The sequence below is a fragment of the Gilbertella persicaria genome, assembly GCF_025201335.1.
Source record: "Gilbertella persicaria strain CBS 190.32 chromosome Unknown B0P05scaffold_3, whole genome shotgun sequence".
Classification (NCBI taxonomy): Eukaryota; Fungi; Mucoromycota; class Mucoromycetes; order Mucorales; family Choanephoraceae; genus Gilbertella; species Gilbertella persicaria.
In genome coordinates this window covers 504,163-517,476 of record NW_026251964.1, presented here as the reverse complement: position 1 = coordinate 517,476, position 13,314 = coordinate 504,163, and the positions used below count along the sequence as shown (strand labels likewise).

The following is a 13,314-nucleotide window of genomic DNA, read 5'->3' as shown; positions in this document are numbered from 1 at the left end:
GACCTCCTTCTTCTCAAATGTAGATGTATGTGTTTTCTGAGAATATAAATGTGAAAGAACACATATTTTTCTCTTGACAATTCTTTTCTTTCCTTTTTCTTTTTTTTTGTACAAGAATGACACTATTAGGTGAATTGCAACCATTTGAACAGTCATTTTCTATTGTTCCATCCGATGATAGTGGTGAAAAAAATAACTATTATCTTTCCCCACCTTCTACTAGCATGTCAGCATCTTCAGATACTTATTTACTCGAGACATTTCATCAATATCCTCATGGAGACTTTCGTCCTACATTTTACAATCCTTTTGAAATCAAGCATAGACGACGAACTTCCCGTGTTCAACTCAAGATACTAGAGAAATCATTTTCTGAGAATGCAAAGCCAAATGCAAGTATTCGTCGTAGTTTAGCACAAAAACTTGACATGACGCCCCGTGGTGTCCAAATTTGGTTTCAAAACCGAAGAGCAAAAGCAAAGTTATTGAAAAAGAAGATGTGTCATCCTCAACAGGAAAATACAACAGTTGAATTAGAGGAAGGAGACGATAACGAGGAGGAAGCAGAAGATGGCAATGAGAAAGAACAAAGCAGTTTAGTGGAAAAAGAGCAAATCAATCTACAGTTTCCTTCTTCTGGTGACATCAATCAATCTTCCATTCTATTTTCTCAGTTCTTTACTAGCCCAAATCAAAAAAACCAACCCATCGATCAACAATGGCCGCCATGGAAAACAAACGCTTTGCTCAACGATCATGTTCGCAATGTTGCCACCAAAGCAGCAGCCATTGCCGCTGCAAGCTCTTCAAGCCGATATCAACCCATGATTCGAGGATCCTCTAGCTTTGTCAATATAACAGAATATGAAAACAGAGCAAATGACACAAGAAGGCGGTCATGTCCCACACCAGGCAAGCATACGATGATGATGTCAACAGATATGCAATACAGTTATTTATCACCCTCTTGGCCACCTTCAATGCTATCCAAGGTAAATATAAACAAACATGAAATCGTCAAATGACGACTAATCATCATAACATTGCAGAACAATGCCTTTTATAGTAAAGGCGATCTGTCATTCAGTCAACAACAAAATTGTTGCTATAGCGATATCCATCTTGCATATCAACAACAACAGCGGCAATTTCAGCTTACACCACCTTTAACAGCTTCCTGTTCTGCATCTACTGTGGCTGGTTCGCCCATCTCTTTAGACAACTTATATAACGATCCCATCATTCTCCCTCAGCAAGCTAATCATCTTTATTGTCCAGTTACTTCTTCACCAGCAGCACTTGTTGGTGATTTTTATGAATTCTAATCTTTCCCTTTTTTGAAAAGAAAACTATGCTCCCTCCCCTTTTTTTTTTGTTTGAATTATGACTTTATATGCCTTTATGTATACACTTTTGTTTACGCATCATCTCATACAGTCTTCCCCAGAAAAAAAAAAACGTTCTTTGTCACTTATTTTTGCATTTATATACCTCTTTATACACTTTTAAAAAGGAAGTTCTTTATTTGTTATCCTGTTTTTTCTTAAAATATATTCAACATTCCTTCTTTTGCATCCCTTCTCTCACAATCATCTTCCCCCCCTTCTCATGTTTTTTTTTATAGTCAAAGTTTTTTTTTTTTATTTGTGGTATGTACATATCATAAAAAATCATTCATATCTTTCATATTAGGAAAGCAGTAGATCTTGATTTTCCTTTTCATAGTCGTTTTCTCTTCTTTTTTTTTTTTGCTTATGATTAAACATTTACATATTTTCTATTTATTTCAAAAAGACAAATTTACAACTTTATGGTTATTTTTTAGATTTCTTTAAAGTCTGACTATCGTTATCTTCTTCTTCCTTGGCCCTCTTATTACTAGGTACAACACTAATACCTTCTACATAAGGGAAAACCAACTTCATATTCATCTTTTGGCGCATGCCCTCTACATCGCCTTCTACTGAAATTTCTACCTTGATTGTATCAAATGTCTTGAGTGTCACATCACCAGCAACAAGGCTGCTTGCTTCATCATCATAGACAAATGGAGAAGGACCACCAGCTTCTTTGCTTGTGTAAACAATACTTTCAATGCCATATTTAGGCACAAGCACAATGATACCGTTCTTGAGAACACGAAGGATACGGCCTTCGTCTACTTCGACTTTGTTTCTAAAGTAAAGACTTGTGAATAATTCAACTGAACTACGGCCTGCTTGTTGAGCCATTCTGTTACGGAAATTGAGGTTATCACAAAGTTCCTTCATCTTAGTTGTATCTGTTAATTCTTGACCATAAGTAAGGTCTGGTTCGATACATGCATGCAATAAGCGATGAACAATGACATCTGGTACGAATCTTAGTTTTTTTTTTTCTTTTGAGGAGTTTTCTTACCTGCATAACGACGAATGGGAGAAGTAAAATGTGTATAAATAGGACTTGCTAAACCATAATGCTTGAATTCTGATTCAGGTTCAGTACCTGAACTAAAGTATTGAGCTTGCATCATACAACGGGTTGTCATGATACGCACTAGCTTGTTGAAATAAGGATCTTCGGGTATCTACATCATTATTTAGTTATACCTCAAGTAGGAGTTATGGAACATACCACTGCATTATCCAATGAATCAGCCAAGGCCTTGGAACTCTCTGTATTCAAGATGATGCCCTTTTCAGCAAGGACCTTGCGAAGTGCATCAAAGTTGTTGGTGGGAGGAGCAGCATGCTTACGAAGCATAGCAGAACTAGGGAACTTGGAGTAAATCTTTTTGGCTACAGAAATATTGGCCAACAACATGAACTCTTCAACAAGAGCATTTGTTTCCTTCAGTTCCTTCATTTCAACATCGACTGGATCTTGTGAATCATTCTCAAGGTTAAAGCGAACTTCAGGCGAGGATAGAGTGAGAGCACCATTATCCATACGTCTTTGACGCAAGATCTTGGCAAATTTGTTCAAGGCGCGAATACCCTTGGTAACACTGTCTTGCATACGGTCATCATCAATACGAGTTTGGGCTTCATCATAAGTGAAAGAATGCTTTGAACGAATCACACTTTTTGTGAAATCAGTCTTGATGATCTCTGCATTCTCGTTCATTTCCCAAATACAAGAAAAGGCCAAACGATCCACATTGGATCTCAAAGAACAAAGATCTAAGATGAAAAGATGAGACACGTTGTTCAAGCAAGTTGACATATTACAACTTACTTGTGCCCAATAAAGAAGGCAACATATCAATACGCTTATCGACTAAATAGACTGAAGTACCACGGCTTGCAGCTTCAATGTCCATTGGCATACCAGGTTTAACAAAATAAGTTACATCAGCAATGTCTAACAAAAAGTATGAGATACATACATGGTTTGATTTTCTACTTACGAACACCCACTTCATAATTGCCGTTGGGGAGTCGACGAGCATGAAGAGCATCATCAATATCAGTACATCCTGGAGGATCAATGCTGCAAATATCCAAATCTCTGAAATCACGTCTGTTCTCTTCCTTGATGTGCTTCTCAAGGACAACCCATTCATCTCCTTCAGGGGGAAGATCTTGAAGAATACGCTTAGAAAACTCTTGATAAGGAACATCATGTTCCAACAACAAAACTTCTGTCTCTGTCTCTCTATCACCTGAAGAACCTAAAGTCTTGACAAAGTGACCCAAGGGAAGGCTAGAAAAAAAGCTCATGAGACACATTTGAATCTATGCGTGTATCTACTTACGCAGAAGTCGTAGGCCAACTATCAATGGCAACAACAATACGCTTACCGACCAAGTTTTGAGCTTGAGCAGTCTTGATGCGAATGGCAGGAATACGTCTATCAATCGCTCTGAAAAGAACACTAGCAGGGCGGTTATCATTGGGCACCGTCTTCTTGACAATAAAACCACAGTAGCTATGTAATGTTAGTTCTGATGTAAATAGGTTGTCTACTTACGGTCTCCATTTCTTTCTGATGATGCCTACTACTTTACCAGTAGGTTCTGCTTCAGTATCATCTTCTGTCATTCTATCAGCATGGTTGGAAGGATCATCTTCACCGAATAACTTTTCTTCATCCTCATCATCTTCTTCAATAGCAACTGAAGCACCCTTCTTCCATTCGCTTTTAGGTAGCAACTGTACAGCAACAATGTCTCCTTGAATACAACGATTAAAGTTCTTGCGGCCAAGAATATAAATCGTCTTTGTCTCTCCCTCTACTTCACCCACAACAGTGGCCTATATATACTTCTTTAGCTTACGAGACAGAATAAAATACATTACCTCATGCACGTTATGCTGACTAACATTAAATGATGCTTGAATAAGTGTACCCTTCTTGATGCCATTCTGAATCTGAGCAGGGCTTAAATGTTCTTCATACACAATCGATTCACCCACAGCTGCTTTAGGAGCTGAAAGCATATCTAATAATTCAGGTGTATCTTTGATACTCTCAATATACTCTCGCACTGAGCTGCATTTGATGCCACTGGCTTTAGCTCTTTCTCTGTTTCCATTGTCGTCTGTGAGCATGATAACATCGATATTTTCACCAGATCCATTAGCTTTCAAGTGATCAGCATACCATTTTGAAGAAACTCGAATAGCTAAGTAGACAGTAAGTGCCTTATCTGATACTATTGACTATACCTCTGTCATTTCTATCGTTGGGCGATTCGTCTTTTAATTTTTCGATAAAAGTATCACTATAGATATAAGTATTAAAACAAGAGAGTTATTACACCAACTTACCGTTGATGTTCATTAGCAAACATGTAAAATCGCTTGGTTTTATCAGCCAAGATAGCATTGAGTCTGTTGTAGACAGGTAAGCTCAAGTGACGCACTTCTTCCTTGACAGTTTGCAAGACAATCACGTCTTTAATAGCGGGATGTTCCATAATATCAAGCTATCCAAAAGAATAAGTCATTCAAGCAATATGACAAGTAACATTACTTGACTAATAAAGACATTGGTATCGGGAATAATGTAATGAGGTTTAAACTTGGAAGTCGATCTAGGTTCACTTGACAAGATAGGTGCAGACACTTTATTGCAGACATTGCATGCTTCTGAGGAACAAGGTATATCGTCTCTCAAATAGTGCTCTTTAACAACCTTCACAACGTTTCCCTTACGAGTACGCTTAACGAATGACTTGGATCGAAGCATACTGTATGAATAAAAACAGACGAAGAATTGAAATCCGTGACTTTTAGAACTTGTTTTATACCAAAACAAGGACTGCTTTTTAAAAAAATCTCTCTTCCAAACTGTGTTCGGGTTAATAACCTTTCAGTACAAAAATGGGAAAATCACATACTCGAAAAGTTTAGAATAAGCTACAATTAAGCAAGAATCTTATACACTGACACGAAATAAAAACTGGCCCGGTTTTTTGTCATTCAGACAAAAAAACAAAGGTATCCTAATCCAAGAGCCCTTTAATTCAAGTAACAATATAAATATTATTTATGTATCTCATGCTCTGCTTCATTTCTAGAATTTTGAATGCTTGGAGATATTTATACTGTTTAAACTATGCTAAAATATAAGTCAATTAGATTGATAGGTGTAGGCCATAGTAACGTCCGCATTAAGCATTTGTTTGTCACGTGACATTTAGATAGCACGTGACCAGTATAGCGCACCTTGTAGTTTGCCGAACTTTACTCTTTTGTTTTCTTATTTTCTTCAAAACATAATGTCACACTTTCGATTCCCTAGAACACGCCTCAATCAAGATACAAGTACTACTGCATCAGACAGTAGCTTAGCCGATCAAGAAGAAGACACTAATTCACACTTCTCAGCAGCAGGTAACAGTGGTAGTTGCAGTAGCAGTAATAGTAGCATCATTTCCTCAGCTGAATCGTCAGACTCTTCAACTATACTTGCACCTCGTCAATCTACAAGGACAACATCAGAAGAACGTCGATGTTGGATCTGCTTTGGCGATAGTTCTGATTCCGAAGGTCAATGGATCAAACCATGCCAATGTTCTTTAGAAGTTCATCAATCGTGTTTATTAGATTGGATAGCCGAGAATCAGAAAGCGTCCCCGACAAAAAAAGTACAGAGAATCCTTTCCGAGAACCATTAACTTAGTCTTAGGTCAATTGTCCACAATGTGCTTCCCCTTATTATTTAGCACAAAGCAACAGTATTCCCTTGGCTTTATTGACTGTAGTAGACTCATTGGTTCGCATCAGTACACCTTATATTGCTGTGCTTGGGATTAGTTGTTCATTATTGATCAGTTGCACTACTTATGGTGCCTTCTCGGTCATGACTTTATTTGGTGCTCGAGACGGGGATCGATTGATTGGCCACCCTACTCTCTGGACCTATAAATCATGGATTGGGTTGCCCATGATACCTGTCTTGTTGGTCTCTACCCGAACAAAATACGGTGATATTATCTTACCGTCTGCTTCTATTTTACTCTTGAGAGCCACAGGCACAAGTCCACACCATATTCGATTTACTTGGCCCTTGTCACCTGCTTTCACGATTGGTGTCATGCCCTGGGTCAGGTAGGTTGTTCATGTTTGCAAGTCGTGTATTAAATCAAAGTAGATTATTTTATAAGAATGTATACCATCAGATTCAAAAGCACGTAACCAAGAATTTATCATTACAAGACAAGAAAAAAAGAGGATCCAACACAGACATATCAGACAGAGAGCGAAGCCTCGAATTGGATCTGATTAACGGAAGAGGCAGTATTGGTGTGTCTTTGTTAGGTGCACTTTTAATGCCCGTACTGAGTAGTACTATGGGAGGGTAAATAGAAAGTATGAAGCGTATTTGCTGACTATCGTGACAGGCTTCTGAATCGATTTAAATGGGTACAAGAAAACTTTCCAGAGCCGTTCCAAAGAAATGTGTTGGGCGGATGTGTATTCGTAGTGCTTAAGGACCTAGGCAGTTTATTATATAAATATGAGCGTATCAGACAATACAGGTCAAGACGAGTCAAGAGCTACGAAGAAGTTATTGCAACCACCATAAAGCAAAACTCAAGGAGAAGACGCAATAATTAAATAAACAGACGTAATACTCAGGAATAACAAACTAAATATAGACCGAAGAGCCTTCTGGTGCATTTTGATGCACGTATTATAGACTTATAATGGTTACAATATGATATTAAGTACTTTTAAAGTCATTTTAGAGCCAAAAAGTAAACATGTGTAAAATGATGAAAATGGCCGTTCAAGCAAAGAGATACCCCACATAAGATTTGGGTATTTGAAATTCCGATAAACATTGTTTTCGATGTTACGGGCCAGAAAATGAAGATAACATCATGTTTTAATAGCCAAATTTATTTTAGACTTGGAATATATATATATATATATATATATTGTTTCTGTTTGAAGTTTGTGCTATAGAATATATCCAAAAATGAAAATCGGATTTACTACACCATCAAATGCGCAATGTAAATATCTACACCTTTTATTAGTTCTTAAAAACGAAATAAGCTCGTTTTTGCTGTGTTAACTTTGAAATATTGATTTTTCATTTTATTTGAGCAAAAATTGATTAGCTTAAGAAAATAAATTTCAAATGTTACCATTTTTTTTTATCATTCAAGAAAAAACTTAAAGAAATATATCTATTCAAAGAGATACTTTCAAGTACATTCATTCAAGTTCTCTACTACCTCTTCTCATGATTTCATTGTGCTACTTTTGCTCACCTTTTGTTGTTCTACAAAAAAGAGTGTGACTATTTTTGATTTTTGTCTACAAAAGTGAGATTTTCTTTTTTGTTTTTTTTTCTTCAATGTCTTTTACTAACAGAACTTCTCACTATGAAAGCTACAAGTTGAGATGGTCTACATAAAGGCAAAGAGTAAACAAAACAAGAAATCGATACACTGACTATGTAAAGAATACAATATGTCTAGCCATTTTATTTTCTTGTACATTTATTTTTATTCAAATGGAAAGATTTAATCTTCATCCATAGCATCAGCGTCTTGATGTGCTGCTTTACGCTTGGCTTGTTCTTCAACTGCTTTCAGAAAACTTTTGATATCTATTGATAGTGAATAGACATGTGTATATGCATCTATATGACATACCTTTTTCAGTTTCCAATGCTTCAACAACACTTGTCAACGCGTCTTGTTGAAGTGCAGCATGCAAAACCTGTAATCGTTGTTGAAATTGTTGACTTTGAATCAATTGTTCAATGTCTTGATCAGAACGTTCTGTGCTCTGACTCACAAAAGGAAAGAGAGCAGATCGAATATCTGAATCATTCAACATGGTTTTAATAGCCTCAGTGCTTGTGGCATCACCTAATTCAAGTGAAGCAGGTTCTGTTGGTGCATTCACTTCTGCAAGTTTAGCATGTAATTCTGTCCATTTAGAGTTAGGAATGACTGTTCCACTGTTATTATCAGTAGGTAAGGCTGAAGACAGACTGCTTCTATATCGAATTAAACACTCATCTACCCCTAATGTCTCGCTTACCCTAAACCACCTGCATTTTGAATGAATTGTAGCAGGTTGTCTTGTGTCATATTCATGTCTAAATCACCTTGACTACCACCTAATATTTGCATCAAGTCAGAATGAGCACTTGTCTCATACTCAAGATCACCATCGCGACTAATACCATCATTAGATGCGCTTTGAGGATCATTGATAAGCTGATTGACACGACTAACGTGTTCTTCATCTTTGTCGGCATTCTTGCTTTGCATCCAATAGAACACTTTTTGACTTGAAGACTTGAACTTAAGGCAATATACACGACCTGTTGTACATTGTTCAACGCGTGTCAATTCTGCTTCGTCAGGGAAAATAATAAAATCCTAAATGTATGCTACTTCAATGATGGTTGTCTTTTTTTTTTTCTATGGAGCTTACGTCTTTAGGTTCAGAGGATTTTCGTTCTTTCCAATAAAAGTGCATAAGTTGGTCGTCGCTCTATTGATTTATCGTTTATATGTCACATATTCTTACTGTCTTGTATTTACCTGGTCCATATAAACAACACTACATTCAAAGAATTAGGGAATAAAGATAATTTCTGTAAGAGCAACTTACCCTTTTCTTAAGTCTGGCTTTAGCAAGTTACCTTCTCTGATAACTTTGCCTGCATTGAATTCAACAAGGTGGTTATTTCTTTGAGGAGTAGGAAAAAGACTCATATTATTTATAAAAAGAAAGAAAAGGACGTGTAGAATGGACATTATCGTCTGCTTTTTTTCATGTAAGATGACGCGGCCGTCTAATTGCTGATTTTGAAATTTAGTTTTTTTTAATTGAAAATAGGACATGTCCACACATCATCTATATCTTCTTGATTTATGGGTTCTTGTTGAGCAGCAAAAAGAGCATCCTTGACATAAAGAGGGTCTCTCATACCATGGAACACTGTACCTACTTGTTGATGAGACAGCATGAATCTCAGTGCTTTTATCGAGATAGGCGAATAAGCATCCTGTGGCATTGTATTCAAACTTGGGCATAAAGCACTTAAAATGCGGTCTAATTCATTATTTTTGCGTAGGGTATCAATGTATGCATAATTGACAATGTCATGTGATAGATTATGAACACACTATTGTATAATAAGCTTCTAATCTTTCTTGCATTTAATTACCTCTCTATAATTTTCGATCCAGTGTTCATAAGCTGCTACTTCTTCTTCTGTGTCTAATTGAGTAGCATAGTCTCTAAGCTCTTTTAAGTCTTTGTCAAGTACAGGCAATACTTGTTGAGTGAGATAATGTCTTGTTGCAAAATGATTTTGTGCTAAACGAGCCAAGTTTTCAGACAAGACTTGTCCCCATACAAATTTGGCTGTCAATGCTTCCTCTTCTATAGGCACTACAGACAAATGAATAACATATGAAATATCAGTGAAACTTACATTCAGACATGACATCTGATTCTAATCTAGCTACTTTTTCAAATGATGTTTGCATTTTGGACATAATTTCATGCTCGGCTAAAGACGAATGAATGGACTGGTTTGTCTCACTTATCACTCACCTGGTGCTTTTCCATCAGCGCCTAATTCATGGTTGACAAGTACTCGAATTTGACCATTGGCAATGGCATTTAAAGGTCTGTTTGTCATCACATAAATGTCTTTTTCTTTTGCAATCTCTGCAACACTCTTGTTGTCCGATACAATTGCTTCTCTTTCATATAGATTAAAAGGTACTTGAATAGCTAAAAAATTAGAAGGATTGGCACATGATTCAAGAACACTTTTCAAAGAGACATGGTCTGCTGCTGTAGGAAATGCCATTGTGTTTGAGCATACACCGTAACCACCAATAGTACCTATGTAATATATGTTATTCTCTAAACTATATGATTCTATCACCTCACCATTCATTACAAGGCTATCAAGATATTTGAAGCTATCAGATAAATCTTTGTACAACTGTGACGATGTGTATCTCTGCATTAAAATTAGTCGCTTGTATTATGCAAACAGGCTAACTTACTCTGTTTTTGGACATGAGCATACGCTCAGGAGAATTGATCATAAAGATATCTAATTTTTTTATCTTTAACCTTTCAAGTGATGACTCAATTTGACTCTCGATCACTCTTGGACTAACTGAATGAAAGCTCTTTTCATTCAACTGTACATAGTCTTTTTGGTCGAGTGTCTGGATATCCTTTGCAGTTAAATAACCTGATTTACTGACAAGAGTGATAGACTGTATTTATTTAGCAAGTTTCTAAAAAAATGTTTATATACCTCTCGTGATAATTTCATTGATTGCAACGTATTTCCAATTAAAGTTTCGGACGCACCTTTAATTGTCATCAGCATTGACATATCATGTATACGTCAACATACCATTTTCGAAATTATTGCCAGTGTCAATGATATTCACTCCCCCTTCTAATGCTCTTTTTAAAGCCTCGGCATGAACAGGTTGAGAAGCGCGATAGCTACCAAATCCTAAGCGTGTTACTTGTTGACCTGTCTTTGGGATCACGTTCTTTACGAGCTGGCTCATATCAAAAGAGAAAAAAAAATATTTTTTTTTTGTCAAAGGAATTCAGCCCCGCGCAATGCACATGAATGAGAGAGGGGGACTGTCAATTCTTAATTGTTGGATTAAGTCGTGCTTTTAATCATTTTGTTTATCTGTTGGCTGATAATTAATTTGTCTTTATCTTGAGAAATCAATTTGCTTGTATTACTATCATTCATCTATACATCTATCAGATATCTTATAGCCAGATTATCTATAGAGTTATGGCAACAACGCGTGAATTTCTATTGATAATCTATATATCTACATGCATTTATTGTATTTCAAAAAGAAAAGAAGGGAAAGCGTGTCATTTAGAGTTTCACTTCGGAGTCCTGATCTTGTCAGATAAAATCAGTTGATTGGCTCAGAAAAAAAAAGTCTGGGATGATCCAAGATTGATTGTAATCACTGATAGTTGCTCTAGACGCGATTTATATCATTACTACTTTTAAATAAACTGCATGACTATAATTCCCACTCCTGAGTCAGAACCTTGTACTCATATAAACAAATAATAAAATATCACACGGTTTACACTAATAGCGGAGTCTTCTTTAGATTGATGCAGAAAGATTTTTTTCTTTTTATTGGCGGCATGGGTCTTAGTTTTTAAAATAGTATATATTTTTTGGTGACTGTCGCGTATGATTTTGCTAGAAAAAAAAATTATATATAGTCCATTCATATTCCCAACTCTTGCCACTTTTTTTCTTCTTTATACATTTCTATATTCAATATGTCTACTGTTACTAAAGTCCACGCTCGTCAAATCTTCGATTCCAGAGGTAACCCTACTGTCGAAGTCGAAGTCACCACTGCTAAGGGTGTCTTCCGTGCTGCTGTTCCCTCTGGTGCTTCCACTGGTATTCACGAAGCCATCGAACTCCGTGATGGTGACAAGTCTGCCTACATGGGAAAGGGTAAGTTGCATTTAAGACGCGTCTTTTTCTCATTTTTGTTTGCTTAGGTGTTCTCAAGGCTGTTGCTAACGTCATTGACGTCATTCAACCTGCTTTGATTGAAGCCAAGATTCCCGTCACTGAACAAAAGGCCATTGATGAATTCCTCATCAAGCTTGACGGTACCGCCAACAAGGGTAAGCTCGGTGCTAACGCCATCCTTGGTGTCTCTCTTGCTGTCGCCAAGGCTGCCGCCGCCGATAAGGGTGTCCCTCTCTACGTTCACTTTGCTGACCTCGCTGGTTCCAAGAAGCCTTTCGTTCTTCCCGTTCCTGCTTTCAACGTTATCAACGGTGGTTCTCACGCTGGTAACAAGCTTGCCATGCAAGAATTCATGATTCTCCCCACTGGTGCCAAGTCCTTCAAGGAAGCCATGAAGATCGGTTCTGAAGTCTACCACAACCTCCAAAAGGTCATCAAGGGCAAGTACGGTCTTGATGCTACCAACGTTGGTGATGAAGGTGGTTTCGCTCCTAACATTCAACAAAACGAAGAAGGTCTTGAACTCTTGGTCACCGCCATTGAAAAGGCTGGTTACACCGGTAAGGTCAAGATTGGTATGGATGTTGCTGCCTCTGAATTCTACAAGGAAGGCAAGTACGATCTTGACTTCAAGAACGAAAACTCTGAAAAGTCCAAGTGGATCGATGGTAAGGAACTCACCTCTCTTTACAAGTCCTTTGCCGAAAAGTACCCCAGTAAGTATAGAATGCAATGTTTGGGAGTACCATGTTCTAAATTTTTATTTTAATAGTCGTCTCTATTGAAGATGCTTTCGATCAAGATGATTGGGAAAACTGGTCTTACTTGAAGGAATCCTCTGAATTCCAACTTGTTGGTGATGATCTTTTGGTCACCAACCCTGCTCGTATTGCTACTGCCATCGAAAAGAAGGCCTGTAACGCTCTCTTGCTCAAGGTCAACCAAATCGGTACTGTCACTGAATCTATCCAAGCTGCTTTGGACTCTCAAGCTGCTGGTTGGGGTGTCATGGTCTCTCACCGTTCTGGTGAAACTGAAGATACCACCATTGCTGATCTCGTTGTTGGTCTCCGTACTGGTCAAATCAAGACTGGTGCTCCTTGCCGTTCCGAACGTCTTGCCAAGTACAACCAACTCCTTCGTATTGAAGAAGAACTCGGTGAAGGTAACTCTATCTACGCTGGTGAGAACTTCCGTACTGCTCACAACTTGTAAATACAACCCCCTTTCCATTCGCATTCATCAATAACAGTAGAAATCGCATCTTAAATTTGTAAAAAAAAATTGCAAATTGTTATAAAATAAACCATGTAAAATATATATATATATATCTGAAAGGCTGA

The 13,314-nt window shown here is 37.4% G+C and overlaps 6 protein-coding genes across 6 annotated transcripts; 3 read left to right on the top strand and 3 right to left on the bottom strand.

Moving 5' to 3' along the window:
- Positions 1 to 317: 317 nt before the first annotated feature.
- Positions 318 to 482, top strand: B0P05DRAFT_434424 (homeobox domain-containing protein; the record flags this gene model as incomplete). Its single annotated transcript, XM_051573701.1, has 1 exon — positions 318 to 482. A coding segment is annotated over one exon (165 nt), but the record flags the coding sequence as incomplete, so codon positions are not given.
- A 1,290-nt stretch (positions 483 to 1,772) lies between these two features.
- Positions 1,773 to 5,227, bottom strand: B0P05DRAFT_593628 (uncharacterized protein). Its single transcript, XM_051583054.1, has 11 exons — positions 4,958 to 5,227; positions 4,753 to 4,910; positions 4,651 to 4,706; positions 4,282 to 4,607; positions 3,953 to 4,236; positions 3,737 to 3,910; positions 3,389 to 3,684; positions 3,217 to 3,342; positions 2,614 to 3,161; positions 2,398 to 2,566; positions 1,773 to 2,350 (listed from the first exon to the last, which is right to left on the bottom strand). Exons 1-11 carry the CDS (start codon positions 5,171 to 5,173, stop codon positions 1,815 to 1,817), a joined length of 2,889 nt encoding a protein of 962 aa, XP_051439128.1. The 5' UTR covers positions 5,174 to 5,227; the 3' UTR covers positions 1,773 to 1,814.
- Positions 5,228 to 5,700: 473 nt separating this feature from the next.
- On the top strand, positions 5,701 to 7,196 carry B0P05DRAFT_524430 (uncharacterized protein). Its single transcript, XM_051576194.1, has 3 exons — positions 5,701 to 6,074; positions 6,116 to 6,537; positions 6,581 to 7,196. The coding sequence occupies exons 1-3, from the start codon at positions 5,706 to 5,708 to the stop codon at positions 6,789 to 6,791; spliced, it is 1,002 nt and encodes a 333-aa protein (XP_051439127.1). The 5' UTR covers positions 5,701 to 5,705; the 3' UTR covers positions 6,792 to 7,196.
- A 768-nt stretch (positions 7,197 to 7,964) lies between these two features.
- Positions 7,965 to 9,173, bottom strand: B0P05DRAFT_461629 (proteasome complex subunit Rpn13 ubiquitin receptor-domain-containing protein; the record flags this gene model as incomplete). The annotated part of the gene is made up of 5 exons (XM_051574084.1): positions 7,965 to 8,050; positions 8,097 to 8,443; positions 8,491 to 8,834; positions 9,000 to 9,018; positions 9,070 to 9,173. The coding sequence occupies 5 exons, from the start codon at positions 9,171 to 9,173 to the stop codon at positions 7,965 to 7,967; spliced, it is 900 nt and encodes a 299-aa protein (XP_051439126.1).
- Positions 9,174 to 9,283: 110 nt separating this feature from the next.
- B0P05DRAFT_583288 (NADP-dependent oxidoreductase domain-containing protein) lies at positions 9,284 to 11,009 on the bottom strand (the record flags this gene model as incomplete). The annotated part of the gene is made up of 8 exons (XM_051582239.1): positions 9,284 to 9,586; positions 9,629 to 9,855; positions 9,899 to 9,976; positions 10,021 to 10,317; positions 10,366 to 10,438; positions 10,485 to 10,703; positions 10,745 to 10,800; positions 10,847 to 11,009. The coding sequence occupies 8 exons, from the start codon at positions 11,007 to 11,009 to the stop codon at positions 9,284 to 9,286; spliced, it is 1,416 nt and encodes a 471-aa protein (XP_051439125.1).
- A 580-nt stretch (positions 11,010 to 11,589) lies between these two features.
- Positions 11,590 to 13,308, top strand: B0P05DRAFT_524385 (enolase). The gene is made up of 3 exons (XM_051576193.1): positions 11,590 to 11,950; positions 11,998 to 12,687; positions 12,744 to 13,308. The coding sequence occupies exons 1-3, from the start codon at positions 11,767 to 11,769 to the stop codon at positions 13,184 to 13,186; spliced, it is 1,317 nt and encodes a 438-aa protein (XP_051439124.1). The 5' UTR covers positions 11,590 to 11,766; the 3' UTR covers positions 13,187 to 13,308.
- Positions 13,309 to 13,314: the final 6 nt, after the last annotated feature.

What these genes read in the sequence shown, in the direction of transcription:
- B0P05DRAFT_593628 (XM_051583054.1), bottom strand. Translation starts at nt 5,173, where the DNA reads ATGCTTCGATCCAAGTCATTCGTTAAGCGTACTCGTAAGGGAAACGTT. An exon ending in GTCAGCATAACGTGCATGAG is followed by an intron (nt 4,237 to 4,281) that starts GTAATGTATTTT and finishes AAGTATATATAG; the next exon opens with GCCACTGTTGTGGGTGAAGT. An exon ending in AGTTGGCCTACGACTTCTGC is followed by an intron (nt 3,685 to 3,736) that starts GTAAGTAGATAC and finishes CTTTTTTTCTAG; the next exon opens with CCTTCCCTTGGGTCACTTTG.
- B0P05DRAFT_524430 (XM_051576194.1), top strand. Translation starts at nt 5,706, where the DNA reads ATGTCACACTTTCGATTCCCTAGAACACGCCTCAATCAAGATACAAGT. An exon ending in AAGCGTCCCCGACAAAAAAA is followed by an intron (nt 6,075 to 6,115) that starts GTACAGAGAATC and finishes ACTTAGTCTTAG; the next exon opens with GTCAATTGTCCACAATGTGC. An exon ending in GGTGTCATGCCCTGGGTCAG is followed by an intron (nt 6,538 to 6,580) that starts GTAGGTTGTTCA and finishes AAATCAAAGTAG; the next exon opens with ATTATTTTATAAGAATGTAT.
- B0P05DRAFT_524385 (XM_051576193.1), top strand. Translation starts at nt 11,767, where the DNA reads ATGTCTACTGTTACTAAAGTCCACGCTCGTCAAATCTTCGATTCCAGA. An exon ending in GTCTGCCTACATGGGAAAGG is followed by an intron (nt 11,951 to 11,997) that starts GTAAGTTGCATT and finishes TTGTTTGCTTAG; the next exon opens with GTGTTCTCAAGGCTGTTGCT. An exon ending in CTTTGCCGAAAAGTACCCCA is followed by an intron (nt 12,688 to 12,743) that starts GTAAGTATAGAA and finishes TTATTTTAATAG; the next exon opens with TCGTCTCTATTGAAGATGCT.